Raw genomic sequence first — 27,132 nt, forward strand, 5'->3', positions numbered from 1 at the left:
TAAATTGGCTATATACAGCTGCAAGAAAAAGTATGTGAACCCTTTGGAATGATATGGATTTCTGCACAAATTGGTCATAAAATGTGATGTTATCAACATCTAAGTCACAACAATAGACAATCACAGTCTGCTTAAACTAATAACACACAAAGAATGAAATGTTGCCATGTTTTTATTGAACACACCATGTAAACATTCACAGTGCAGGTGGAAAAAGTATGTGAACCCTTGGATTTAATAACTGGTTGAACCTCCTTTGGCCGCAATAACTTCAACCAATCGTTTCCTGTAGTTGCAGATCAGACATGCACAATGGTCAGGAGTAATTCTTGACCATTCCTCTTTACAGAACTGTTTCAGTTCAGCAATATTCTTGGGATGTCTGGTGTGCATCGCTTTCTTGAGGTCATGCCACAGCATCTCAATCGGGCTGAGGTCAGGACTCTGTCTGGGCCACTTCAGAAGGCGCAATTTTTTTTGTTTAAGCCATTATGTTGTTTATTTACTTCTATGCTTTGGGTCATTGTCCTGTTGCAACACCCATCTTCTGTTGAGCTTCAGCTGTTAGACAGATGGCCTTAAGTTCTCCTGCAAAATGTCTTGATAAACTTGGGAATTCATTTTTCCTTCGATGACAGCAATTTGTCCAGGCCCTGATGCAGCAAAGCAGCCCAAAACCATCATGCCCCCACCACCATACTTCACAGTTGGGATGAGGTTTTTGGGATGAGGTTTTGATGTTGGTGTGCTGTGCGTCTTTTTCATGGGCCCAAGAACTTGGAGTTCAATATGCTGCCTCCCCAGATAGGATGATCTACCAGAATATGCTTCTATCCTACATAGAGGTCTTTTACTTAGAGTTGAAGCTTCCTGTAAGATCCTTCTACATCAGTCCCAAGAGGGCGTTTGATCAGGGAGACAAGGCGGTAAACTGCTTACATGGCTCTTTAAGGATCAAACTCCCTCTGCTCATATTTTGGGTATACAGGGAGATGGTGGGGGGGGGGGGGTTGAATACTGGATCCTGACCAGATTAATGCTAGTTTCGCATTATATTACCAGCAGTTGTACACCTCTAGAGCCCGATATTCCATGGCACAGCTGAATCAATATCTGAACGAGATAGACTTCCCTGTACTTAGCGATAATGCCCGCCAGCAGTTAAACGCCCCCATATTACCAGATGGGATTAAACAAGCATTGATATCTATGCCAGAGGGTAAGGCCCCAGAGGTGGATGGCCTCCTGGCTGAATTTGATAAAACTCATGTTGACCTTCTCCTTCCGCATTTGTATGAGACTCCCAAGGTGGTGTTCACTGATAACTGGCTCCCCCTCCATGTCTGAGGCAGTCATAGTAGTGGCCCCCAAACCAGGGGAAAATCCAGTTCCCTGCTCTTCTACCACCAGAACTCTTTAGTCATCATTTTCGACATTCAGTAAAGTCCTAGCTGATCTACTAAACTAGGTCATTCTTTCGAGATCATTCACGATTTATGCCAGGTAATGGAACAGACATTAACTTCTGACTTTATACTGTTATTGCTAGGTCTGATTTGGCCTCTCTAGTCGCAGAGAAGGCCTTTGACTCCATGGAGTCGGGGTATCTCTGGCTTGTCCGGCAAACATTTTGGGTTCGGGCCTAAATTTAAACATTGGATCAAACTCTTCTACGCACACCCTGTAGCCAGAGTCCGCACTAACGGATTACTTCCTCCCTTTTTTTTCACTGTTTTAGAGGGGCGAGGCAGAGTTGCCCACTTTCACAAGGCTGTTTAACCAGTGGCAGTCCGTCTATGCGGGGTGGGAGAGGTAGTAGCTGTAACAGTGGGCTCTATCATTGAAAAGGTATCCCTGTATGCGGACAATGCTCTGTTGTCCCTGCAAAATAATGGTCTGTCCTTGGATACAGCTTTAACTCTTATCGACACATTCGGGGAACTCTCAGGTATACAAATTACCTGGGACAAATCAGTTCTGTTTTCACTAGCGCAAGGGCCCCTGAACCCGCCGCCTAGTTCGCCACTATTAGAAGTTGCCCATTTTATATATTTAGGAATTCAGATCTCCTGTGAATTTGCCACCTTTTTAGCCACTAACCTCCAACTGGTAGTGATCCAGCTTGCCCATAGATGTGGGATTTGGAAGTCTCTTCCTCTGATCTTGGTTGGTTGAGTCAATCCGATAAAGATGACCTTTCTGCCCAAATTCCTCTGTGTGTTTAGAAATACCCCAGTTTTGATCCCTAAGGTCTTCTTTGATAAAATAGACCAACTCCTTTCTTCATATGGACGAGAAGGGTACCCCGACTGGCGAGGTCAACCTTGCAGCTCCCTATGTCTCAAGGCGGATTAGCCCTTCCTAATTATAAATACTATTATTGGGCAGCAGTTCTAATGACTTTAAGTTGGTGCTTTGGTCCACTGAGAGCAATCCCGGTGGTTAATTCTGAATCAGCGATGTTGAGTTCCTTTGCAGAGCTGAGTAATGTGGTTTTTCATGGCCCCAACTCTAACCCTGGCATAACAACTCTAATGTCCACCACTGTTACAGTTTGGAAGCAGATGTCCAAGTATACGGGGTAACCCAATAGCTATTTGCCTTTCACTCTGCTATGGGGTAATCCATCTCTCCCACACTTGATGTCTGTCCCAGATCCTGTAATAGGGGCTAGATTTGGGATTACCTTCCTTAAACATATTTTTAAAGATGGGTTTTCTATTGACTTTTGACTAGTTGAAGCAGGAATTTAACTTGCCCAACCGGCTGTGCTTTAGATATCTGCAGCCGCACCATGCTGTTAGGGTGCAATTTCCAAACCCAGTCACACTTGAATCACACTCTGTTTAGTGCTTCTTGAGCTCTCAAAATTCGGACAGGATTCTCTCCTCTCTCTATTTTTGGATCTCAGGAAGAAAGGCCACTAAGATGACTCAATTATGTCAGACGTGGCAAAAGGACATTACGGGCCTAATTGCTAAAGAATGGGAGGAGGATAAACAACAATTTATTCCTATGATGATTTTTAGCAAGGTATAGGTTTATCCAGTTGCAATTTTTTGCTTTGTGCACATTATACTCTGCAAAGACTATCTACTATATACCCTGGGGTTGATCAGTCTTGCTCTAGGTGTGGAACAGAGGTGGGCACATTTAAACATATGGTCTGGTCCTGCCCTGTCCTCCAGCCTTATTGGCATGCGGTGGTAGAGGAGCTGGGTGTTTTCGTGCAACGATGGGTCCCTCTGGATCCTGCCTTTTTATTACTTGGGGTGGGTTCCCAGTTGGAGATTTCCTTCCGTCATCTATGCTTTCTTTTCTTTGGAACGTTTTATGCACAAAAACTTCTCCTTAAATAGAAGTCATCTGTGGCACCCACGGTTAGGCGGTGGAGAGAGTTGGTCAACCAGGTGCTGTCCCTTTATAAACTGACATATATGGGTCGAAACTGCCCGAAAAGTTAAAAAAAAATTAAAATTTGGGGTGCATTGGTTGAAGCGAGAGGACTGTGTCTGTGATTACCAGGTCTGGCCTCCCTCCCCCCTCAATCCCCCCCCCTCTCCCCCTCATCTCCCTCTCCTTCTCCCTCCCCTTCCTACCCTTTTTCTTCTGTTCCCCTTTCTCTCCTTGGATATGGCACCTATTCCTCTGTCTTCCCTACTAGCTAAGTTTTCAACAAATAAAACGGAGCTCCTGAATTGAGCAACTTGCATTCTGAATATAGAGTAGTTTTCCTTGATGACTGTTCCTCTAGGTTATATTTGACATTGCCTTACATGAGTTGTTGTCATAGACTCTGGCAACTGCTAGAGTGATAATATACTGATCTGTACGCATTTTGTACCATTTTACGTTTTGGAATTATGTTATTTTGCTTTTGTTGTTTTACGCAAAATAAACTGCATGTGTTTAAAAATGAGGTCACAGGAGGAAAGGTCCTCCTTTGACAGCGGAAGGTTAAAAAGTTACTCTCTTCGGGGGCTTCTACTTCTTACCTCAACAGTCTACCCAGGCTTCAAATTCTAAGGATCTTCTTCTTCTAAGGAAAAATGTATCCCTTTATTTTGGCATAAGACTTGGAGCACAAAATCCACCTACTCCACTCCTAAGCCCTCTTCAAATGAAGGGCGGGGGATTGTCACAGTTTTTGACTTTCTCTAGGTTAGACGCCCCAGACCTGTGGGTAAAGTCAGTGGTTTCAAAGAGTACAAAATGGAATTCCAAATTCTACCTCCTTAACGTTTTTTCTTTTAAATAAACCAAAAGCTGCTTAAGGTTAATAATATTTACAGAACATCCTGATCCATATCTTCTCCTAGGGAGTATAGTAGGAGTGAACCTGCACGCTACCAAAAGAGAGAAGGATCAGCAACCAGGAGGAAGAAGATGAATAAAAGAATGGAGCACCAGAGACCTACAGCCAATAATGTAATGTCACCACATACAATAAAAGCAATAATAAAACAGTAAAATCAGCGCAGGTACTCTATGATTGGTGAACCATCTAATAAACAAAGCAAATCACTTCATATAATAAAAACACTTGATATTGTAGAATAAAATCTAAAAAGTGCTGGAAGTGACAAAGGATAATCAATGCTTATAAAGTGCAGAAGTGCATGTGCAATTAAGGTGTTGATGAGCCCAAAATCAAGGGTGGAAAGAAGGTGGTGAAAAATAAGTGACAAAAAAAATATGAAAAATTCTTAAAATAATGAAATTTGTATCCTAAAAAAAGATACTCAAAAAATGACTAGGTGTACACAAAACAGTGTCTTTCATAGAACAACCCAATGAGAAGAAAAACAATAATTCCAAAAAAATGGCAAAAGTGCCCTATGAAGAGTGAACAGATGTCGCGCTTCGTGATGCAGTAAAAATTCCCAAATGAAGTGGCACAGGTGGTAAAATTACCAAAAATTGAAACCCAATCACAAAAAACAGAAATAAATAAAAAAAAAAATATGAAGTGCAAAAAACCGTCCTCTGAAGGGCGAACCACTGTCAACTCTTCAAAAAAATCCAAATTATATAATAAGACAAGGTGAGTGATGTCAAAAGGTGAATCATGCACTGAAAAGAGTCTGATATAATTAATCAATCAAGAAGAAAATAGTCCCAATAAAATTTCAAAAAAATGGAAAAAATAGTTCTTAAACAAGTGTGGAAATTCAAACAATTCCGGTGATTCCCAGTGCGACCTTTAGTGAGCGGTGCTTCAAAATAAATGGGTGTAATGGCCGCTCACCTCCATTAACACTCACAAAGAGCGTTTCAGGTATCACTTGTCAACCTGTAGACTCAAGGGAATGTCTCCTTTTAAATGCTGTATATCTCGTGATCAAATTCCTCTCTATGGACATCAAGCAGGAGGTGGCTGCTATATGTGCTGGTTAGGAACACTCACATACCGGGAGAAATTGGAAGAAGAACTCATAGTGTAGTAACTTCAAGTAAGTTTAATATATAAAATTCAAGTTTGCACTTACATTTAAATAGATCAAAAAACGCCTTTCAGGTAGAATACAAACACCGCCGATGCGGTTACAACAATCGCTGCCAAGAGCTTCCTACTTCCGGTCTCTGAATGATCACTGAATGATCTGTACTGGTGACACATCTGAGTATTCCACTGTACCTTTTTAAGTACTGTGGTTTGGTGTTTCCTATTTCTGCTGGATATTATACCAGCATATGGCTGTTCTTGCTTCAGTTGATACAGACAATTACATTTACATTTAGTTCTATGTGTTGGGTAGCAAAGGATTCATGAGATGGATTGTCGGTCAGATCCAACACGTAGATTGTTACTTAAAGGGATTGTACAATCTGCTTATGCCAAAGTGGGAATTAGGGTGCTGGTTTTATTTTATTTATTTTACATTAGTTTATAATTATTGGTGGATGGTTGTTATCGAATGATCTAGCACTGGATTCTTTGTTTGAACTCTTCTGTAGAACACAAAAAAATTGTATTTGTATTGGAATCGCTCATTTTCACTTGGCCGCTATTGGGTGCTTGCTTTTAGGAGATGCTGACAATGATGAAATACACCGATCAGCTATAACATTATGATCACTGACAGGTAATGGTCTTGTCCATTCCTTTCCAAAAACATTTGGCTTTCTTGTAAAAAAAACAATTTTTGAACTCATTTGGAAGCTTCCCTTGGATGATCTCTCCTGAAAGGTAGCCTTCTTGGTGGGGATCATGTCTGTCAAACGTGCCTCTGACTTAGGGGCTCCCTTGTAAGGAGCCATCCCTCATTCTTCACAAGGACAAAGTAGTCTCAGGCCCAATACTTTCTTTTCTTCCAAAGGTGGTGTCAGCTTTCCACCTCAGAGAAGACCTAGTCCTTTGGTGCTCTACTCCAAAGGAAACTGTTCTTCACTATCTGGATGTGATCAGAGCCATCAGAGTCCACATCAGAGCTAAAGCTTCTATCAGAAAGATATTTTCCCCAGTTGTACTACCCTTTAGGACTTTTGCAAGGGACATCTTGCGTCAAGATCCGATTTTACTAGGAGATAAGACCACTAATCTCAAGAGCTTACACACTAAAGGGCAATGCACCTCCGTCACTAATAAATGCTCACTCTACCAGATCGGTAGGAGTTTCCTGTGAACTTCAATATCAAGCCCTTGCCTAGATTTCTAAAGCCATCACCTGGTCTTCTGTACATACCTTTTAAAAGTTCTATCAGGTGGATGTCCAGTCTTCTGAAGGAGCAGATTTTTGTCCGCAAGGCAGCACTCTGACTTAGGTCTGTGGACCCTTGCATGTTGGGCATTTTGGCATAGTTCTGTTTGCCTTGTTGTTGCCTACCCTTTTAATTAATTTCTTGGGTGTGTCCCAGGGTCAAGCCTATGTCTAGTACTGTATGATTAAGATGTAAGAAATTTTAACTTGGCTATATGAGTACAGTACAGGATACAGGCCACCTTCCCCTCTGTTCCTGTGTTCCTTTGCAAAACTGAGGATTCACGGAGTGGGGTAGGTTTTGTATTGGTGCTCAGGGAGCTTGTCTTTAAAAGGTTTGCCAATGTCCAATCACATGAAGGTACCAGCATATAACCCAGAGTCTGAATAAATATTCAGAGAATGTCATGCCTGTGTCCTGTACTGTACTCAAAGATATGGAGTTTACAGGCAAGTCAAAATTCATTTTTTTCACTCAAAGGAAATGAGTGCTAAAAATGAAAGTATTGAATTCAGGCCGGATTAGTACCTGGTAGATCAGATTTTGGGAGTGCATTCAGGAAGTCAATAGTCCATTTTTTTTATTTTTTTTACTTTGCTTGTTTTTTAAGGTTCTGGCCTAACATTTTCATGGAGGTTGTACTTTTACATCACAGTAACTTTAATTCTTAGTGAAGTAGTTTGTTTATAGGAATATACTTTATTTTCAGTTTTCACAGGTAAATGTGTAATTTGTTTTTCTTTTTTGAGCTTCTTAATAAGAATTCTGTATTCTTAGTAAAGACTTTCAGTAGTTTGCTAATCTTAATAACTTGACTTTTTGTTGATCCAGTAACAGCATGTTACCCAATGCAGTCCTACCACCATCTCTGGATCACAACTATGCTCAGTGGCAAGAAAGGGAGAACAGTCTGGCTGTGCAACCACCACTAATGAAAAAAATTATTCCGGCCCCCAAACCCAGATGTCCTGAAGACCCAGCATCACCACAGCCTATACACTCGCCAGTGCCAGCTACAATAGGTTTGTACATTTTTTGTCGAAGGGTCGGGGGCTTAGATTTGTAAATTCTTTGAGAGAAGAGATTGATATGAATGTACAACATTTAAAAAGCTGTAACAATTGGTGCTATATAAATTCCTGTATAAGTTATCTTAATTTCTCTTTCGTTCATTGAGGGACACAGCGCTCCATAAATCATACCTAGTGGGTTATATTGCCTCCTCAAGGAGGTAGGACTAGGCAGAACAAAAAACACTTGGCTACACCCATGGGCTGTCCTCAGCTGGTATATAACCCCCCTCTCTGCTCTAGGTAATCAGTTTTTAATCTGTCTAGTCAGGCGTAAGGACCTAGGCTCCCGGCTGGGATCTCTGTTCCTAGCAATTTTCTCCTTCCTTACATCTTTTTCGTTTTCTCTCGGGAGATCTACAATTAACTGCCGGTCTGGGCGACGGGCTGGGTAATCGAGATCCAGTGGCCCCCCCAGCCAGCGAGTGCATGCAGACCGCAGCTACACGTTAGGTCGGCTGTGACATAGCCTCACGGACAGAGGCTGGCCCGCGAGTTAAATGTCTCGCAGGGTCGCATACGACCGGGCTTGGGTCTGAGTCGCAGCGATCCCTTGGACGGTTCGACCTGCCTGCAGGTTCCCTCCTACCATCTTTACATCCCTTACTGAGCTGGGCTTCCTCCACTCCCATTCTCCCCTCTCTGGACCTATCTGGCGTGTGGACAAAGGCCCAGGAGGAAGCATCCCCCGCCTTCCATTGCTCAGACTGTCTCATCTGATTCTGAGCCTGATACCACCGTGGACGCGTCCCGTCCAAGGGGATTTAATATCACACCCCTGATCCATCCGATAGTGAGGATGATTCCTCCATGGTCGCAGCAGAGAATGAAAAAGCGCTGGTAGACGCACCTATCACTGCAGTGCATGAGACTTTAAAAATGGAGGCTGGGGCTGATAAAGCCAGGGACATGGCTGTGTAATTTGGTACCCACAAGTCGCATTGTACTCCAAAGGTGTTTCCTTATGTGCCTTATTTTGACAGGTTTTCCTGTAGGGAATGGGAACAACCAAAATTACCCTTTGTTGTCCCCAAACGTTTTGCTGTACGTTACCTTTTTTGAAGATCAGCGTTTAAAAAAGTGGGCTAGTCTACCATTGGTGGACCCTCCTGAATAAAGCAACCATGATCCCAGTAGAGGAATCCCTGTCCTTTAAACACCCGGCTGACAAAGTGGAGGCTGTGGCATGCAGCATGTTTACTTTGGCTGGTTCTGCATTGTAGCCAGTCTTTGCCCCAGCCCTGGTGTCTCAGACCCTAACTGAATGGGCCAAGCTTTTGCACCAGGGCCTAGGGGATGAACAGGTCTCCGCTGCTTATGCTGATTAGTGGACCAGTTGATCCATGAGCTGCAGTTTATTTGTTATGGAGCTTTGGATACAGCTCCTGTGCTGTCCAAACTTTCTGTTTCAGAGATGGGGATTAGGCGTATGCTGTGGCTTAAGAAAGCTCTTATTGATCTTCCCTTTCAAGGCGATCGCTTGTTTGGGGCTAACCTGGATGACATCATTAAGGGTATCACGGGGGGGGGGGGGGAAGTACCTTCCTGCCACAGTCACGGAAAGGGAAGGAGTTTCATCGCAGACAGGGGCCCTCTTTCTCAGCCCATAGAAAATCGTGCTCCTGGGAAGGAGAATAAGAGAAATAGATATTTTAAATCTTTCCCAGGAGGTTCCAAGCAACCTTGGTCGGGTAAGCCTAGAGCTAGTTTCCCCGGACCAGCAGACAAGACTCCTTCAGCATGAAGTTCTGCCCTCGTCCATTATTGGGGTGGGGGGACATCTTTGCTGGTTTCTGGCCCGTGGACTTCTTTGGTGAGCGTCAAGGAGATCCGCGAAATGTTTCTTTTGGGGGTACCCAGAAAGGGGGTCAAAGCTTGTCCTTTTAAGGATTTTTAGGTCCTGAGTCTCCTTGTGCAGATTTAATTCCTGCAAAGGTTCAGGTGATGTCTGAACTACCCAAGGTCCCCCCTATCCCTGTCCAGGGAATTGATTGATTTACTTAGGTCTGATTCTTTTTCTGACCAGGGTGGTCCTTCCTCTGCACAAATTTCAGGGACCACAGATCGTGATTCACCGGCTGCTGTCACGCAGATAGTTCTCTCTCCCATTTTGCATACAGGTTCTGTGTCTGGTGGCATCTACCTTCAAGACAGTTCTGTTTGCACAGTCTTACATGCAGCTCCTTTTAGCAGGTTTAGCTCCACAGAAGGATACCGAAGTTTGTGACGAGGTCACTGGGTCCTCTGATCGACGCCGCAGGCGTCCAAGGGCCACAGTAAGGCCAGTATCATCCTTGACTAAATCTTCTTCCGCAGTTCCTGCGAGGAATCAAGAGCAAGGATCTTCCAATCATCCTGGTGGCTGTAAACATCCCTTGAGGGCTTCCTCTCAGAGAAGACCAGTTGCCCCAAGGGCTGATCTACCATCCTGCTTTACAGTTGCTGGTTTTACTGGCTTAGCTATTGAAAGCCAGGGACTGAGGGATAGGGGTCTGTCTGGATAAGTGATCCCTACTATGGTGAAGGCGAGGAAGTCATCTTCCAGCAAGATATACCATCGTACGTGGAAAGCGTACATTTCTTCGTGTGAATCGATTGGCGCTCATCCACGATCCTTTTCTGTGGCTCGGATCTTAAACTTTCTTCAACAGGGCGTTGATCAAAAGTTGGCCTGGAGTACCATCAGGGGGCCAGGTATCTGCCATGGCAATCTTCTTTCAGTGACCCCTAGCCACACACTCTTTAGTTCGTACCTTCATTCAGGAGGTTTGACAAGTGGCTCCACTTGTACGGTCTCTTTTGCTGCCATGGGATTTAAATTTAGTACTTTCGGTTCTCCGGAAACCTCCATTTGAGAATATTCAGGAGATTCCTTTGGCTACATTATCCCAGGTGACATTCTTGGTGGCTATTACCTCGGCCCACAGGATATCGGAATTGGCGGCATTATCCATTCGCAGTCCCTATTTAATAGTCCATAGGGATAAAGTGGGTCTTTCCCTGTCCATCATTTCTGCCCAAAGGTGTCTCTGACTTCCATTTGAATGAGGGCCAAGCCGGCTCATCCCAAGAAATTCGCTTTGCATACCTTGGATGTGGTTTATGCGATTCGGGTCTATCTGCCAGCTACTGAGTCCTTTCGGAGGTCAGACTCGCTTTTTGTGGTTAAGGATGGACCAAGAAAAGGGCTGGCCGCTTATTCGGCTACCATCTCCAGATGATTCAGATAAACGGTGACACAGGCTCATTCCATTAAAGGTCAGGTTCCACCTTTCCCTGTCATTGAACCCATATTGAAGCCTTCTGTCATCAGGCATTAATATCGCAAGTTTGCAATACCTTTACAAAATTTGTGCATACCTTTAAAAAACTCTATAAGGTAGATACTTTGGCATCTGCGGATGCTTCTTTTGGCCACAAAGTTTTGCAGGCTGCTGTTTAAGAGGGGCTGTTCCCTTTTGAGAGGTGTTTTTTTCTTCTTGTGACCCAGTTAAGGCTTCTGTTTCCTGGTTAAGGGCTCTTATGTTTAGCCTTGGGTTATTTTCCCCACCCCTCATTTTCCTTTTGGCACTGCTTTAGAACATACCACTAGTTATAAAATAATGGAGCGCTGTGTCCGTCGATGAACGAAAGAGAAAATGTGATTATTGTACCGTAAAATCCATTTCTCTGAGTTTGACGGACAAAGCATCCACCCCTCTGATACTTCTAATACTGCTTGCTACTAAACTGATTATCTAGAGCAGAGAGGGGGGTTATATACCAGCTGAGGATGGCCCATGGGCGTAGCCAGGTGTTTTTGTTCTGCCTAGTTCTACTCCTGGAGGAGGCAATATAACCCAATAGTTATGATTTATGGACCGCTGTGTCCGTCGAACTCCGTGAAATGGATTTCACAGTAATTACAAAATTCCCCTATAATTTTTTTTCCCTGCAGTTCATTTATTTATATACTAGGGATGTAACGATATTGCCGCTATCGCGGTGGTTAACGTGTCCCGATATCGTCGTGGTTGGGTGCACGGTTGCAGGCGGCAGATGATCAGGGGCGGCCACTAGAAGAAAAAAAAAATAATTGCCACACACAGACACAGTAAATGTTGCGGCTAGCAGCCGCGGCTGGGACTAGTCTCGGAGTATTCAAATTGACTGGTCTGGCCGCCGTCTCTGTGTCTCGTCGGCTCCTGTCTGTCACGGTCACTCACCTCTATGCTGCAGTGCTTACTGGCTGAGCCGAGGCGAGCGGCTGCCAGTTGGTTTGGAGCAGTGTGGGTGGGCGGGCTGGTGGGGCGGAGGCGGAGCCAGCGCACGAGAGCGGCGACCTCGGCGGAGCAGCTTCCATACAGGCACCACAGCACCACGGCAAGAGCAAGACACCGGACCGCCGGTGAGTGTAATAATGTGTAAAGAAATTAAATGGAAAAAAAAAAACACTGACGCCACTCAAGGGTGTACTTTACTGGATTTACACAAAAAGAGGATAGTAACAGAGTAAGCACATTGAGATAAGACAGGGCTAAGAGAACAGGGAGCATGAGCAATCTGATAGAGGTATCATAGGTGCTAGTGGGGACAAGAGCATAAGGCCCAAAATGTGGTGTCTTAGAGAGAAGGTAGAAGGGCGGGAGCGTGAGGGGAGTGTTTTAAATGCAGGGGTGTAAGGGTTTGAAAGTGGAATGAAAATGGGGTGCCTGGCCTGCCTGGATTGCTTTTGGGCAAATATTAAGTGTAAGCTAAGCAGTGCATTCCTGCCTCGCTTAATGCATTTGCACCAGTATAGAAGGAAAGGTATGGTATACATAATTTAGCCAATAGCAAAAAGAAAATGTTCAAAAGCTTAATAATAAAATAGTGTCCAAGGATAATGCCTATAGACCATAATACTGTGGTCAAGAATGGGGTGTAGCCTGAGCTATCTAACAATACCGTGAGCTTTTCCACAATATCGCAATAAATATCGTACCGTGAGGTCAATATCGAAATTGTATCGTACCGTGAGATTTTGATATCGTTACATCCCTATTATATACATATAAAGTTATTATAAAGCCTAAACATTTTTTACCCTAATGCATTCCTTCCATTAAGGTAATAAATGTCTATGTAGTAGTAACGTATCCCTTGACGGTAAACATTAAATGTTTTTTTTTCTCTCTTTTTTACTTAAATATGGTCCCCTACTTCCCATCATCACAGTATATATTTACAGCTTCTTAGGCCTCACGCACACATAATGCTTTGGAAATTCTCCCATAAGCCTTTCCTCATGGCAGCAGTGTTTCGGCAGAAAAAATGCCTCATGGTTGTAAAAGTGTTTAACACGTTAAGGCGCATTTACAGGTGTCAAGACTGAAACAATCGCAGGTAAGCCGCTCAGGTGGGAAGATGTGATCAGGTGCAGGTCAGATCCGTAGTCTCCAGCAGTATCCTCAAACACAAAGTGATGACCGCACTCTGATCTAAGTAAACATGTGAAGTTTATTGATGTCCAGTTTGGATTTTCAGTGGTTAACAGTGGTGAATAAACTTCACATGTTTACTTACATCGGAGTGCGTCATCACTTTGTGTTTGAGGATACAGGTGTCAAGAGCTTGGGCGATAATTAATTTAATTGGCCAGAATAATAATTTATTCTGGCCATTGAAATGAATTAACACTGAAGCACTAAGCCCCCCTATTATTAACATGCTTTTACAGTCCTCAAGTGTTATTTCTGCCAAAACACCGCTGCTCCTGGACACACTTGTAGTGTTTTTTTTTTTTTCTGCCTCTAAAAGCTCCTGCCACTAAATACCGCTAAAAGTCTGTGTGCATGGACACATAAACAAACATACAGAAGAGTTTAGAGGCAGGAAAAAGGAATGCCTGATGCCCCTAGAAGCAGTTGCAAAAACACTCATTGTGCCTGAGACCTTATGGTGCATAGTTCTGACAGCGTTTTTGTTGACTTTTTAGCAATCACTGACACTGTCACAAGCTGTTAGGCCCCATTCAGACTATATAGCACTTTGCACATTTTCATTTTTTCACCTGTTCCAAGCACTTCACAGGTGTGAATGCAGCCTTAACCTCTTCCTGCCGGCGCTATAGCCGAAAGACGGCTAGAGCGCGGGCCTAAGTTGCCGGGAGGCCTAAATTGTACATCCTCCCGTGCATGAGCTGCCTGTGCGCCCCACTCTGTGATCAGCGAGTCCACGAGACCGATCCCAACCCCATACCAGGTGATCAGCTTTCAGCCAATAATAGCTGATCATGTGATGTAAACCAAGCCAGTAATCAATTTTTTTTTTCTCTTCACACTGACAGCGCGAGGAGAAAAAAAAAAGCCAATCACCGGCTTCATTCAGAGGGACATCGGTCCCGAATACAGAGAGAGCCACTGCTGCCTCATCTGTGCTCACCAGTGCCACCTGCTAGTGCAAATCGGTGTCCACCAGTGCCACCTACCAGTGCAAATCAGTGCCGCCTATCAATGCCCACCAGTGCTGCCAATCAGTGCCTCATCATCAGTGCTGCCTATCAGTGCCACCTATCAGTACTACCTATTAGTGCCCTTCAGTGCCCATCAGTAAAGCCTTATCAGCACACATCAAAGATGGAGAAAAATTACCTGTTTGCAAATTTTTATAGAAATAAATTATACATTTCTGTCTTTTTTTGTTTGGCAAAGTAGTGATTAAATACCTCCAAAAGAAAGCTTTGTTTGTCTGAGAAAAATGATAAAAATGTCATTTGGGTTCAGTGTTGCATGGCCATGCAATTGTCATTCAAAGTGCGACAGCGCTGAAAGCTGAAAATTGGCCTGGATGGGAAGGGGGTTTAGGTTCCCAGTAGGCAAGTGGTTAAAGCGATTAGAGCGAAATTTACTGCTGATGTTCGCTTGGCTGCACAGACTAGAAAGGGAATCAAGGAAGTAACAAAGCACACAACTTCAGTTTGTACTAAATATTTTTTTGCAATAATTGCTCTAAATGGGCAGCACAGTGGCTTATTGGTTAGTAGCACATCTGCATGGCAGCACTAGGGGCATCCATTTGAATCCCAACCACGACATTAGCTACATTGATTTTGCATGTTCTCTCTGTGCTTGTGCAAGTTTTTTCTAGGTACAGGCTGTTGCTGGGTTACAAACATCCGACTTACAAACGAAGAGAGACAACAGGAAGTGAGGAGAAATCTAGCCTTAGGAAGGGAAATTCACTCCTGTAAGAGTTCTCATGGGAAAAGCGGTGTCTCCACTGAGCTCCCGTTCACACTGAGGCGACCTGTCAGGCGACCTGGTCGCCTGACAGGTCGCCGTAGGTCGCCTTCCATAGAGAAGCTGCGGACCCGTTCTAATAGGAGCGACACAAGTCGCTCCGACTTAGAAAAAGGGTCCGGAGCTTCTTTGGGGCGACCCGGAGCGACCTGCATAGACTTCAATGTAATGAAGTCCGTGCCGGGCGCTCCGAGGTTGCGGGGCGAGCAGCGCGCCGCGACCTATGAGGTCGCCCGGCAAAGTCGGGTCGCTGCAATGTGAACGGGGCCTGAAGCTTTATCACTAATCCTTGTTTCCAAACAACCCAACATTTTCAAAATATAGTTGCCATAGGGACAGAAAGTGAGGTGAAATTTTCTGAACAGGGGCACAAACAGCAAAACAAATGGTACTGGGGTGTTAACCCTTCCCTATTCTATCCAAAAAACTTAAAAATGATTATTTTGGCTGGAGCTAAACTTAAAAAATTTACCTGTTCCGACTTACAAACAAATTTGACTTAAGAGCAAACCTATGGTCCCTATCTTGTATGTAACCCGGGGACCGCCTGAATTCTGGTTTCCTCCCACAATCCAAAGGCATGGTTATAGGTTAATTGACTTCTGTCTAAATTGACCGCAGTATGTGTATTTATGAATGTAAATTTTGGGCCTTAGACCAGTGTTTTTCAACTCCGGTCCTCAGGGCACACTAACAGGCCAGGTTTGCAAGAAAACTGAAATACATCACATCACAGGTGATATAATTTGCTGCTCAGTGATTGCAGTACTCTAGTCTGCATCTCCCCAAGGTAATACTTAAAATCTGGCCTGTTAGTGTGCCCTGAGGACCAGAGTTGGGAAACACTGCCTTAGACTGTAAGGTTTTTGCATTCAATGCGGTTTCATTTTCAAAAATGTTTTTTGGTTTCTGTTTTTGCAACTGCAGACCAAGGTAGAGAAGATAGCCCAGAATTGTTACCACCGCCTGGTGTAGAAGATAATCGCCAGTGCGCCCTGTGTTTGAAGTTTGGAGATGACAATGCTAATGTAAGTGGCACTTATTTATTGTATTTATAAAGATGGCTTTATTGAACTGGTGTTACCTTTTCACCTCAAGAACACAAAAAAAGGTTTTTGCTGGCCTGTTCTACTTATGTAACCGCTTTCTTCAGTAATGTCAATGAGTTGTAACTTTAATGATTTGCTTGCAGGTAAGTAGTCTAGGTGACTACCTATAGCGCTTGCTTTAAATAATTACAATATACAGTGGGTACGGAAAGTATTCAGACCCCCTTAAATTTTTCACTCTTTGTTATATTGCAGCCATTTGCTAAAATCATTTAAGTTCATTCTTCTTCCTCATGAATGTACACATAGCACCCCATACTGACAGAAAAACACAGAATTGTTGACATTGTTGCAGATTTATTAAAAAAGAAAAACTGAAATATCACATGGTCCTAAGTATTCAGACCCTTTGCTGTGACACTCATATATTTAACTCAGGTGCTTTCCATTTCTTCTGATCATCCTTGAGATGGTTCTACACCTTCATTTGAGTCCAGCTGTGTTTGATTATACTGATTGGACTTGATTAGGAAAGCCACACACCTGTCTATATAAGACCTTCCAGATCACAATGCATGTCAGAGCAAATGAGAATCATGAGGTCAAAGGAACTGCCTGAAGAGCTCAGAGACAGAATTGTGGCAAGGCACAGATCTGGCCAAGGTTACAAAAAGATTTCTGCTGCACTTAAGGTTCCTAAGAGCACAGTGGCCTCCATAATCCTCAAATGGAAGACGTTTGGGACAACCAGAACCCTTCCTAGAGCTGGCCGTCCGGCCAAAATGAGCTATCGGGGGAGAAGAGCCTTGGTGAGAGAGGTAAAGAAGAAGCCAAAGATCACTGTGGCTGAGCTCCAGAGATGCAGTCAGGAGATGGGAGAAAGTTGTAGAAAGTCAACCATCACTGCAGCCCTCCACCAGTCGGGGCTTTATGGCAGAGTGGCCCGACGGAAGCCTCTCCTCAGTGTAAGACACATGAAAGCCCGCATGGAGTTTGCTAAAAAACACCTGAAGGACTCCAAGATGGTGAGAAATTAGATTCTCTGGTCTGATGAGACCAAAATAGAACTTTTTGGCCTTAATTCTAAGCGGTATGTGTGGAGAAAACCAGGCACTGCTCATCACCTGTCCAATACAGTCCCAACAGTGAAGCATGGTGGTGGCAGCATCATGCTGTGGGGGTGTTTTTCAGCTGCAGGGACAGGACGACTGGTTGCAATCGAGGGAAAGATGAATGCGGCTAAGTACAAGGATATCCTGGACAAAAACCTTCTCCAGAGTGCTCTGGACCTCAGACTGGGCTGAAGGTCCTTCCAACAAGACAATGACCCTAAGCACACAGCTAAAATAACGAAGGAGTGGCTTCACAACAACTCCGTGACTGTTCTTGAATGGCCCAGCCAGAGCCCTGACTTAAACCCAATTGAGCATCTCTGGAGAGACCTAAAAATGGCTGTCCACCAACGTTTACCATCCAACCTGACAGAACTGGAGAGGATCTGCAAGGAGGAATGGCAGAGGATCCCCAAATCCAGGTGTGAAAGACTTGTTGCATCTTTCCCAAAAAGACTCCTGGCTGTATTAGATCAAAGGGGGGCTTCTACTAAATACTGAGCAAAGGGTCTGAATACTTAGGACCATGTGATATTTCAGTTTTTCTTTTTTAATAAATCTGCAACAATGTCAACAATTCTGTGTTTTTCTGTCAGTATGGGGTGCTATGTGTACATTCATGAGGAAGAAGAATGAACTTAAATGATTTTAGCAAATGGCTGCAATATAACAAAGAGTGAAAAATTTAAGGGGGTCTGAATACTTTCCGTACCCACTGTATATTATTATAAGTGAGTATAATACATTTCATAAAATTGGTATTAGTGACAAATATAATAAGTGCAGATAATAAACCTTATTCCATATAACATTTATGAATGTGAAAAGTCCAAGATTAAAAAGTCCAATAAATAATGCTGTATAAAGTGAGTCTTTTGTGCAGACGGTGCCAATTTCCAAACAAAAAGTGCAAGTGCTCAGCGTGATGATTGCTCAATCCACTCAGTAGTAATCCATATAGCTATAATGTCACCTTGACAATGGTAAGATTCAATCACTTACCAGATGGCGAGGGTCATGTATGCCTTATAGCACCACGACCAATCGAGCTTGAATAGCCATCCAGGCTGAAATGGCCTCTCCTTATGGCTTGCTCCAGGTAGATGAGATGGTGGGATCCCCCTCTGTCTCTTCTCCCCTCGCGCCAAAAGGATATAAGGAAAAAAAGGAGCTCCAGATAGTGTAATATCTTCAATATAAGTTTATTCCCGTTCCTCCACGCTGATCTTCATTCTTTTCCATGCACCAGGTGCATCTTCAGTGTAAAGCAGAACAAGGAGTCCTGGAAGTGATGGTTTGGACCCCAAATAAGCCCTAAACTCCACATCATGGAGTCTGTTTGGGATTACATGGATAGAAGGATTTGAGGCAGCCTACATCCACAGAAGATATTTGATTAGTTCTCCAGGATATTTAGGACAACCTACCTGCCGAGTTCCTTTTAAAACTGTATGCAAGTGAACCGAAAAGGACTGAAGAATTGATGCTGTTTTGAAGGCAAAGGGTGGTCACACCAAATATGGATTTGATTAGGATTTCTCTTCTGTTCTTTTTACTTTCCAATTTATTAATTGATAAAAATGAACAATTATCACTTCTATTTCTGAAAGTAGTCTTAGTCCCGGTTCACACTTCTGCGATGAACGCTGCGAATATGCAGCTTGTTTCCGCATCGCATCCGCACCCCTGGAAGTTCACACTGCCATATGCGATACGCAGGGGGTGTTAAATTAAAAGTTAATGACACCCTCAGTTGAGATCACATATAGCAGTGCGGATCTGCAAGTTCGCACAGAATCGTATTGGCACTGGTGTAAACCACCATGTGATCCGATTCTGCTGCGGATAAAAAAGGGTCCTGTGCGTGTTTAGTGCGATTGCGGTGCGAATTCAGCAATACAAACTGTATGGCTTAAATTTGCACCGCACAGAGATCGCATGTAATTTAGGAGCAGTGCGCTCTGAATTTCATGCGATCTCTGTGATCGCACTAATGTGAACCGGCCCTTAATTTACAGCCTCTTTTCACACCTGCCTAAAACTTTTGCACAGTACTGTTTTTTTAGGAATATGAAATGTTGGGGTAACATATTCTTTAAAACAAGTATGCATATCATGAAATCACAAGACTTATTTTCGTGCTTGTTTTGTGTTAAGGATGAAAACTTGATACCGGATGGTACCTTTGCTAGGCAGCTGACTTTCACATACATTGAAGTTTCATGTTTGTCAGGAAAGGTTCCCTTTTAATGTTTTTTTTTTTTTTTTCGTAGGATGCTGGACGCCTGCTTTACATTGGACAAGATGAGTGGACACATGTTAACTGTGCTTTGTGGTCAGCAGAGGTTTTTGAAGAAGATGATGGCTCCCTAAAAAATGTGCACATGGCAGTTATCAGAGGGAAACAGCTGGTATGTTTCTTTGGAGCTTCTCTGTGTTGCATTTACTGAAATGCTTTGAAGTGATGCTGAGTGTGAGGGAACGTTTGAAAGGCCTCACAAAAAAGAGCATTAGATACAAAGATAACCAAAATCCTCAGTGCTGGAAATATCTTGACAGGATGATAAATAGTGGGTAGAGGGTGTTTGTATTATCATACAGCGAAGGCCTGCTTTATGGAATCCTCAAGCCAAACACTAGATACCCTTTTTGTGCTAGAAGTGGGTCACATTGTGATGTTATTACTGTGAACGAGACCTGTTGTTTCCGCTTTTGATGGAGTTGGTGTGCATTTATTTTGCTACGACCCATGAAGCAAATGCTTTCCTTCACATTTCAATTATCCCGACATTGACTGGGAAGAGGGGACTACACACTCAAAGAAGGCCCTATTCACGGAAACCTTACAGGATAATTACATGTCTCAGTTGGTGGATTCTCCGACTAGAGAAAACGCAATCCTGGATCTATTGGTCACTAATGACCCAGACCTAATCTCGGAGGAAGGAGTCCAGGACAACCTGGGCTCTAGCGATCACAGGATGATCGCATTTAGTATAAATAACAATATAACAAGGCAAGTGGGGAACATAAGAACCCTAAACTTCAGAAGGGCAGACTTTCCAAAATTGTACTCATTGATGGAAAGGGTAAACTGGGACCAAACCCTGGGATCCCGGACCACAGAGAAAGAATGGGAATGCTTTAGGACCACATTAAGCAAATGCATCTTGCAGTGCATTCCTATGGGAAATAAATTTAGAAGAGACAAAGCCAAACCTGGCTGGCTAAACCGTAGCGTTAAAAAACTTATTAGGGGAAAAAAATTGGCCTTCAAGAAATATAAAGCAGAGGGCACAGTATCGGCTTTCATACAATACAAGGAGGCAAATAAGAAAAGTAAACACGAAATCAAGATGGCTAAAATCAACTTTGAGAGACAAATAGCGGAGGATAGTAAAAAAAACCCAAAGAAATTCTTTAAGTATATCAACAGCAAAAAAACTAGGGCAGAGCATATTGCACACATAATTAACGATGATGGGAGGATGGTTACAGAGGACACTGAAAAAGCAACCGTGCTGAATGCTTTTTTCTCGTCAGTCTTTACACAGGAAAAGGAAGGGTACACTGACCATGACTGTATGGTTAGTAGTAATACACAGGACTTGCCACTATGGCTTACAGAGGGTGTATTCAGGGAAAGGCTGGATAAAATTAACACAAACAAATCACCAGGCCCGGATGGCGTACATCCGAGAGTACTCAAGGAACTCAGTAAGGTTATATCTAGACCACTGTTCCTGATCTTTGCGGACAGTATTAGGACAGGAGATGTACCAGGGGACTGGAGGAAAGCCAACGTGATTCCGATATTCAAAAAGGGGCAGAGGCATATCCCGGGAAATTATAGGCCTGTCAGTTTGACATCAATAGTATGTAAACTTCTGGAGGGGATGATAAGGGACTATATCGTACAGTTTGCTAAAGACAACAACATCATCAGCAGTAATCAGCACGGGTTTACAAATGGGCGTTCTTGTCAAACCAATCTCTTAACATTCTACGAGGAGGTGAGCTAGATAGGGGCAGACCAGTGGATGTGGTGTACCTGGATTTCGCAAAGGCATTTGATACAGTTCCCCACAAGCGCTTAATTTATAAAATAAGGTCGGCAGGTATCGACAGCAGGGTTTGCTCTTGGATACGGAACTGGCTAAAAGGGCGTGTCCAAAGGGTGGTAATAAACAGCGCATACTCAGACTGGTCTGATGTAGTAAACGGGGTCCCCCAAGGCTCAGTCCTGGGACCAACCTTGTTCAATTTATTCATAAACAGTATTGAGGTCGGGGTCAGTAGTTCGATATGAGTTTTTGCAGATTACACAAAATTGGGCAGGGCAATAACTTCACAGCATGAAGCAGATATCCTACAGAATGACCTGGACAAAATAACGGAGAGGGCAACGACATGGCAAATGAGGTTTAATGTTGAGAAGTGTAAGGTTTTGCACTTGGGGACTAAAAACATAAAAACACAATACACGTTAGGAGGGGAACCCTTGGGGGAATCAAAAATGGAGAAAGATCTGGGAGTCTTGGTTGATGATAGATTAGGCAATAGCATGCAATGTCAAGCGGCAGCTGCCAAAGCCAGCAGATTATTAGCATGCATAAAGAAAGAGATGTATTCCAGAGATAAGACTATAATCCTTCCACTTTATAAAACATCTGGAGTATTCTGTCCAGTTCTGGTCGCCAGTCCTCAGGAGGGATGTGTTGGAGCTGGAGAGAGTCCAGAGAAGGGCAACTAAACTGATTAGGGGATTGGAGGACCTTAATTATGAAGAGCATCTGCAATCGCTTGATTTATTCTCCCTGGAGAAGAGACGCCTGAGGGGGGACATGATAGCAATTTTTAAATATCTCAATGGGCATCTCAGCTTAGAAAAAAAGCTGTTCAATCGAAGGGATTGCACGAGGACTCTAGGGCATACAATGCGATTAGAGGAGAAGCGTTTTAACCTCAGGCAACGTGGGGGGTTCTTTACTGTGAGGGCTACATGATTGTGGAATTCTCTACCACAAGAGGTGGTTTCTGCGGAAAGTATGGTGGCTTTCAAAAGACTCTTAGACGTACATCTCAAGGATCAGAACATTCAGGGCTATGTGAGATGATTACAGCCACACACACCTAAACAGGTTGAACTGGATGGACTATTGTCTTTATTCAACCTCACCTACTATGTAACATTTTGTGTTTGATATTTTTAACCCACAGTTCGTTGATGCTGCATTAGGGGTTGGAGTGAATTAGCCAGCTTGGATGGGGATAACTGTGTGATCTGCTGAGACCTGGTGCATACATTCATTACGTGTGAGGGGAAGTCTTAAACCTGCAGGTTATACTACTGCATACAAGAGGATTGGACACTGGTAAAGAAAAAAAGACAGTAGGCTAGCCCAATTGGTTGAACTAGATGGACTTGTCTTTTTTCAACCTGACTAACTATGTAACTTTGTAGCCTAAGATATAACCCCTTCTACTACCAGCTTGCCTTTTTTTCCATTTTCCTATTAGGATGAAGGTCTTGTCTCAGCTCCTCTGTTTTAGGAATAAACCTACTTTTTCTAGCATTTTTTTTTTGTTTCTTTAAAAGCTGTCTAACTTTACTTAAAGCGGAGTTCCGGCCACAGATTCGTTTTTTTTTTTTTAAATACCTCCAAAACAGTGATCCACCGCCCTTCTTACATCCGCTAATCCGATTTTATACATGTAAATAATCGATTGGCAATACTAAAATCTTACTTTATAAAATTTTTGCAAAGCGCCGCCATCTTTTCCATGGTCCCCTGAAGCCGCAGTGTGCACAAATATGCCCTGCTTCCTGGTTGTAGATGGAGGGGGGCCGATCAATGCAGCGCGAAATCTCGCGCATGCCCAGTACAAACGAAAGTACTGGCAATAGGCTGGCGCCGTCCGCGCTGTGCTCCGCCTCTCATCGCGTCATTTTCTGTTTGGAAATAACGCAATGAGAGGAGCGGCCGGCCGCCTACGTCACTGCCCATTGCCTCCTGGGAGTGATCAGTAAGAGCTCCCAGGACGCATTGCGGGCCAGGAAGAGACGGCGCGGGCCGCGGCCGCACAGGGAGGAAGTGGAAGGAAAGGTGAGTATATTTTCTGCTGAAACAAGGTAAGTAAAAAAAAAAAAAATTCAGGAATATCCAATTCTTTTTCAGGAAGCGGATGCCACAAAATCTAAAATAACGATTTTGCGGCCGGAACTCCGCTTTAACCCTAAACGACTGGCGTTTGAAGTGAGAAAAAAATAATCATCCTACAAAATGTGTATTTATAAAATATGCCAGACTAAATGCAAATAAATCTATGCACCAATTGCAATAATGCATAACGTGTTAAGAAAAAAAAAAAACACAATATTAAATGTGAACATAGATAATCCAAAACTTGAAGGCAATCTATTGCAAATGGCAGTGTCCTTAAATTGCATCTTCTAAAAACCTTGTGCAGTATGTGATGTCCTAAATGTACGCTGGTAACAAAATGATTGGGACTTCCACCTTTCTAAGTGGGCACATGCTCTCCTTAGATAGACATTTCTACCAAAAGGACTTTAAAAGTCAGGAAGGTTTTTTCTTAATGCTTTCTGTGCATTAGGATAAAAAGGCTTCTGTGTGTAGCAGCCTCCCCAGCACCCCCTAATACTTACCTGTGCCCCCTCTCTGTCCAGCGATGTCCATGAGCCCCTTGGCCATCCTGGGACTCTCCCTCCTGATTGGCTGAGATACTGCAGCGGCGCCATTGGCTACCGCGGCTGTCAATCAAAGTCAGTGAGCCAATCAGGAGAGAGAGGGGGGGGTGGGTTCGAACGGCAGCGCTGTGTCTGAATGGACACACGGAGCTGCAGCTCGGCTCGGGTGCCCCCATAGCAAGCTTCTTTCTGTGGAGTCACTCGATAGGAGGGAGGGGCCAGGAGCTGGAACGAGGAACCCGAGAAGAGGAGGATCCGGGCTGCTCTGTGAAAAACCAACTGCACAGAGAAGGTAAGTATGACATGTTTGTTGTTTAAAAAAAAAAAATAGAGACTTTACAATCATTTTAAAGTCAGGACAGGGCTGACTCCATAGACAAATTCAGCTCACTCGAAGCAGAGAAAGAAAAACCTAGTGCTCTCCATAACATCTAACAGCTTAAAAATAAGTTGCATGTGTTTAAAAACAATTAGGCTCATCTAGTGACTGCAAGAATACCTTTCCCAAGGACTGGTGCAGTGCAAAATGTCGCCACTCAGAGACGCACTGTGCGATCACCTCCAGGCAGTACCTCCCACATGCAGAGTCTCCCTGTTTCACCCAACTAGTTTTGCCAATCCTACCATCGTCCGGCGAACCAGGACTACAGAACTCCATTGCAGAAAGTGTTTTCTCTACATTCGCTTTAAGCAGCAGCTTTTTTTTTGGTTCCATATTGGATGCTATTGATAATGTTTCTACTAAGCGTAATAATTCTCACCTTCTCCAGCGCAAGAAGCCTAAAAAATAGACTTGCATGTCCTCTACCACATTGTAAAAGCATTTTTTTCACTTCATTATGACCCAGACCTCCACAATGAGACCCCTTTAAGCTTGGCTCTTCTTCCACCCACAAGACTTAGCATTCTAAGTCTGCCAAATTCACAGGCAAGCCTTCCTCAATGTTTGTGGGTTCCCTCACTTTCCAAGGTGAGTGGGACGTCTGATATTTTGTGGATGCTTTGACATCTTGCACCCCTGGGTGCAAAAGGTGGTGTCCCAGGGTTACTAACTAGAGTTTTGTTCCCTACTTCCTCCACTGCTTCTAAAATACAATGTCTGTGTCACCTTAGTGACTTGCCGATCTTCATTGGGCTTTCTCCAGAGTTTTACACTAAGAGGTCTTCACCCCATTCTCTGCTGCAGAACATTTTCAGGGGTTTTAATATAATTTGCTCACTGTCCCAAAACAAGAATGGTGCATTTGCCCATCACAGTGAGGAGGATGTCAACTGACATTTGTGAACACTTAGAAGTAGGAAGATACAAGCTGGAGTTTCTTTCTTTGTCTGTTCCTCACTTTCTCACCTCTAATCTTCTGATGTCTCCTCCATTCCTGGCCGTTTTCTGTTGAACACTCTAGGGGTCTTTTATCCACATCCTTCTGTAGAAATTTTTAAGAATTTTTCTCCAGTCTGTTTACAAGCTCTAATGAGCAATAACCCCACTAAGCCTCAAAGACTTAAATGCTTACATTTGTGTCCAAAAATTACAGAGGGAGTTGTCGGGAATCCCTCATTGTTTCTATTCGATGTGCACATCTTTTTTTTTTTTTAATAAAAAGGTTTGTGTGCTTTGCAGTTGGGCCCTTGCACTACAATTTTGTGGCTCTTCCATTTGGTCTGTCCTCTGCATCTTTGGTGTTCACCAATGAGGGGACTTTAGTGCTTCCTTTTTTACGTTCTCCAAGTATCCCTATTGTGGGCTACCTGGTTGATCTCCTTTTGTGGGAAAATCATATGCTCTGGAGGGCAATGTACCCCTGATTGTCTAGATGTTATAGAGTTTCATTTCCATGCTGAACCTTCAGAACCTTTTGCTGACTCTGGATCATCTAGGGCTGGATCTGGACACTTCCCTGGCCAGGGTTTTCCTACCTCGAGAAGCTACAGGCTTTCCAGTCATCAATTCTGGTTTAGCAGGATTGAGAAGGAGGGCTTTCTGGTGGTTCTCATTGCTCTATATTGGACCAAAAAGTGTAGTACACCGACCTGGTTAGACTTCCACTTGGGCTCTGCTGAACTGTCTGGAAGGACAGATATACCACTCTGCTTTTCTGTCACAGACTTTACTAGCATGGCTATTGAAGACCAGGTTTTGAAGTAGTTGGGCATCTCTGAGGGTATCCTCCCCACCAAGGTTAGGACCTCTGCTTCTCATAAGGTCTTTTGGCAGACACTGATGGCATACTTTGCTGTGAGTCTAGAGGCTTTTCCCCAGATGTTACTTCTTGGAATGGATCCCTTTCTTTCCTGCAGTTGGGTTTGGACCACTGTTTTGCCATTAGTACCATTGAGGGCAGGATCTCTACTCCCCTTGAGACCATTGGTATCCTACTCCCTGATCAAGACCTTTCTGCAAGGGGTCTTCCACATGACTCCCCCTGTCAATTCCTAGCCACTCTGGTATTTCAGTTGGGTATTATAGTGCATTTAGAAGCCCCACTTTGAAGGTTTGAGACATTCCTTTCTCTGCTTTGCATGGCATGGTAATTTTTCCTGTTGGAATCTCCTTGGCTTGGCAAGTGTCGTAACTGGCAGATTTGTCCTGTATAGGTACAAGGTGGTTTTCAGGCTCAAACCTTCCTTCCTTTCCAAGGTGGTCTCTACATTCTACCTTACTCGGGACATTGTCTTTTTCCTTCTGTGTCTAGCTCCAGTTCACCAGAAGATATCTCTCCACTGCCTAGATGTTCTGACTGAATATCTCTCTGCCACTTCTTCATGATGCAAGTTGGATTCTCTTTTTCATCCTGGATGAGCCCAGCAAGGGCACTTCGGCTCCTAGTTCCACCTTTTTTTGGTGACTTAGGTTGGCCATACACGAGCAAATTTCTTTCCTACAACCATACACAGACAGTGTTGATGCAGGAATCCTTCCCTCCGTGCCATTGTCTTTTCCCGGTGGGAGGGCGGGGGAAGCTGCCCCTGCCAGGAGAAGAGAGTGCTTATTGCTAGCATCCATAGTAGCTGCTAGCGATAATGGCAGGTAAATCCTGGCGTGTTGGTTGTACCCAAGTTGATCGAGCAGTTTAGTACATTCAGCCTGCCCCTACACAGTTTGAATAGTGAATGGCCAGCCTTAGATCATCAATCAAACTAATGATACCACAGCATGGGTGCCCCATCCCCTTCCAGTCAAAACTTAGTCTACCAGTTATGATCATCTTTCTGTTACTGCTTTGCTAC

At 43.7% G+C, this 27,132-nt stretch overlaps 1 protein-coding gene across 1 annotated transcript in view; it reads left to right on the top strand.

Annotated features, from left to right (window-relative positions):
- KMT2A (lysine methyltransferase 2A) overlaps window positions 1–27,132 on the top strand; it is a 342,071-nt gene that overhangs the window by 211,304 nt on the left and 103,635 nt on the right. Inside the window, exons 19-21 of the mRNA XM_082273407.1 lie at window positions 7,534–7,724; window positions 15,959–16,059; window positions 19,466–19,603. Of these exons, the coding sequence (XP_082129533.1) occupies window positions 7,534–7,724; window positions 15,959–16,059; window positions 19,466–19,603 (430 nt within the window). The remainder of the gene's footprint in view (window positions 1–7,533; window positions 7,725–15,958; window positions 16,060–19,465; window positions 19,604–27,132) is intronic.

This window comes from Pelophylax lessonae (genome assembly GCF_965119305.1).
Source record: "Pelophylax lessonae genome assembly, chromosome: 12".
Taxonomy (NCBI): domain Eukaryota; kingdom Metazoa; phylum Chordata; class Amphibia; order Anura; family Ranidae; genus Pelophylax; species Pelophylax lessonae.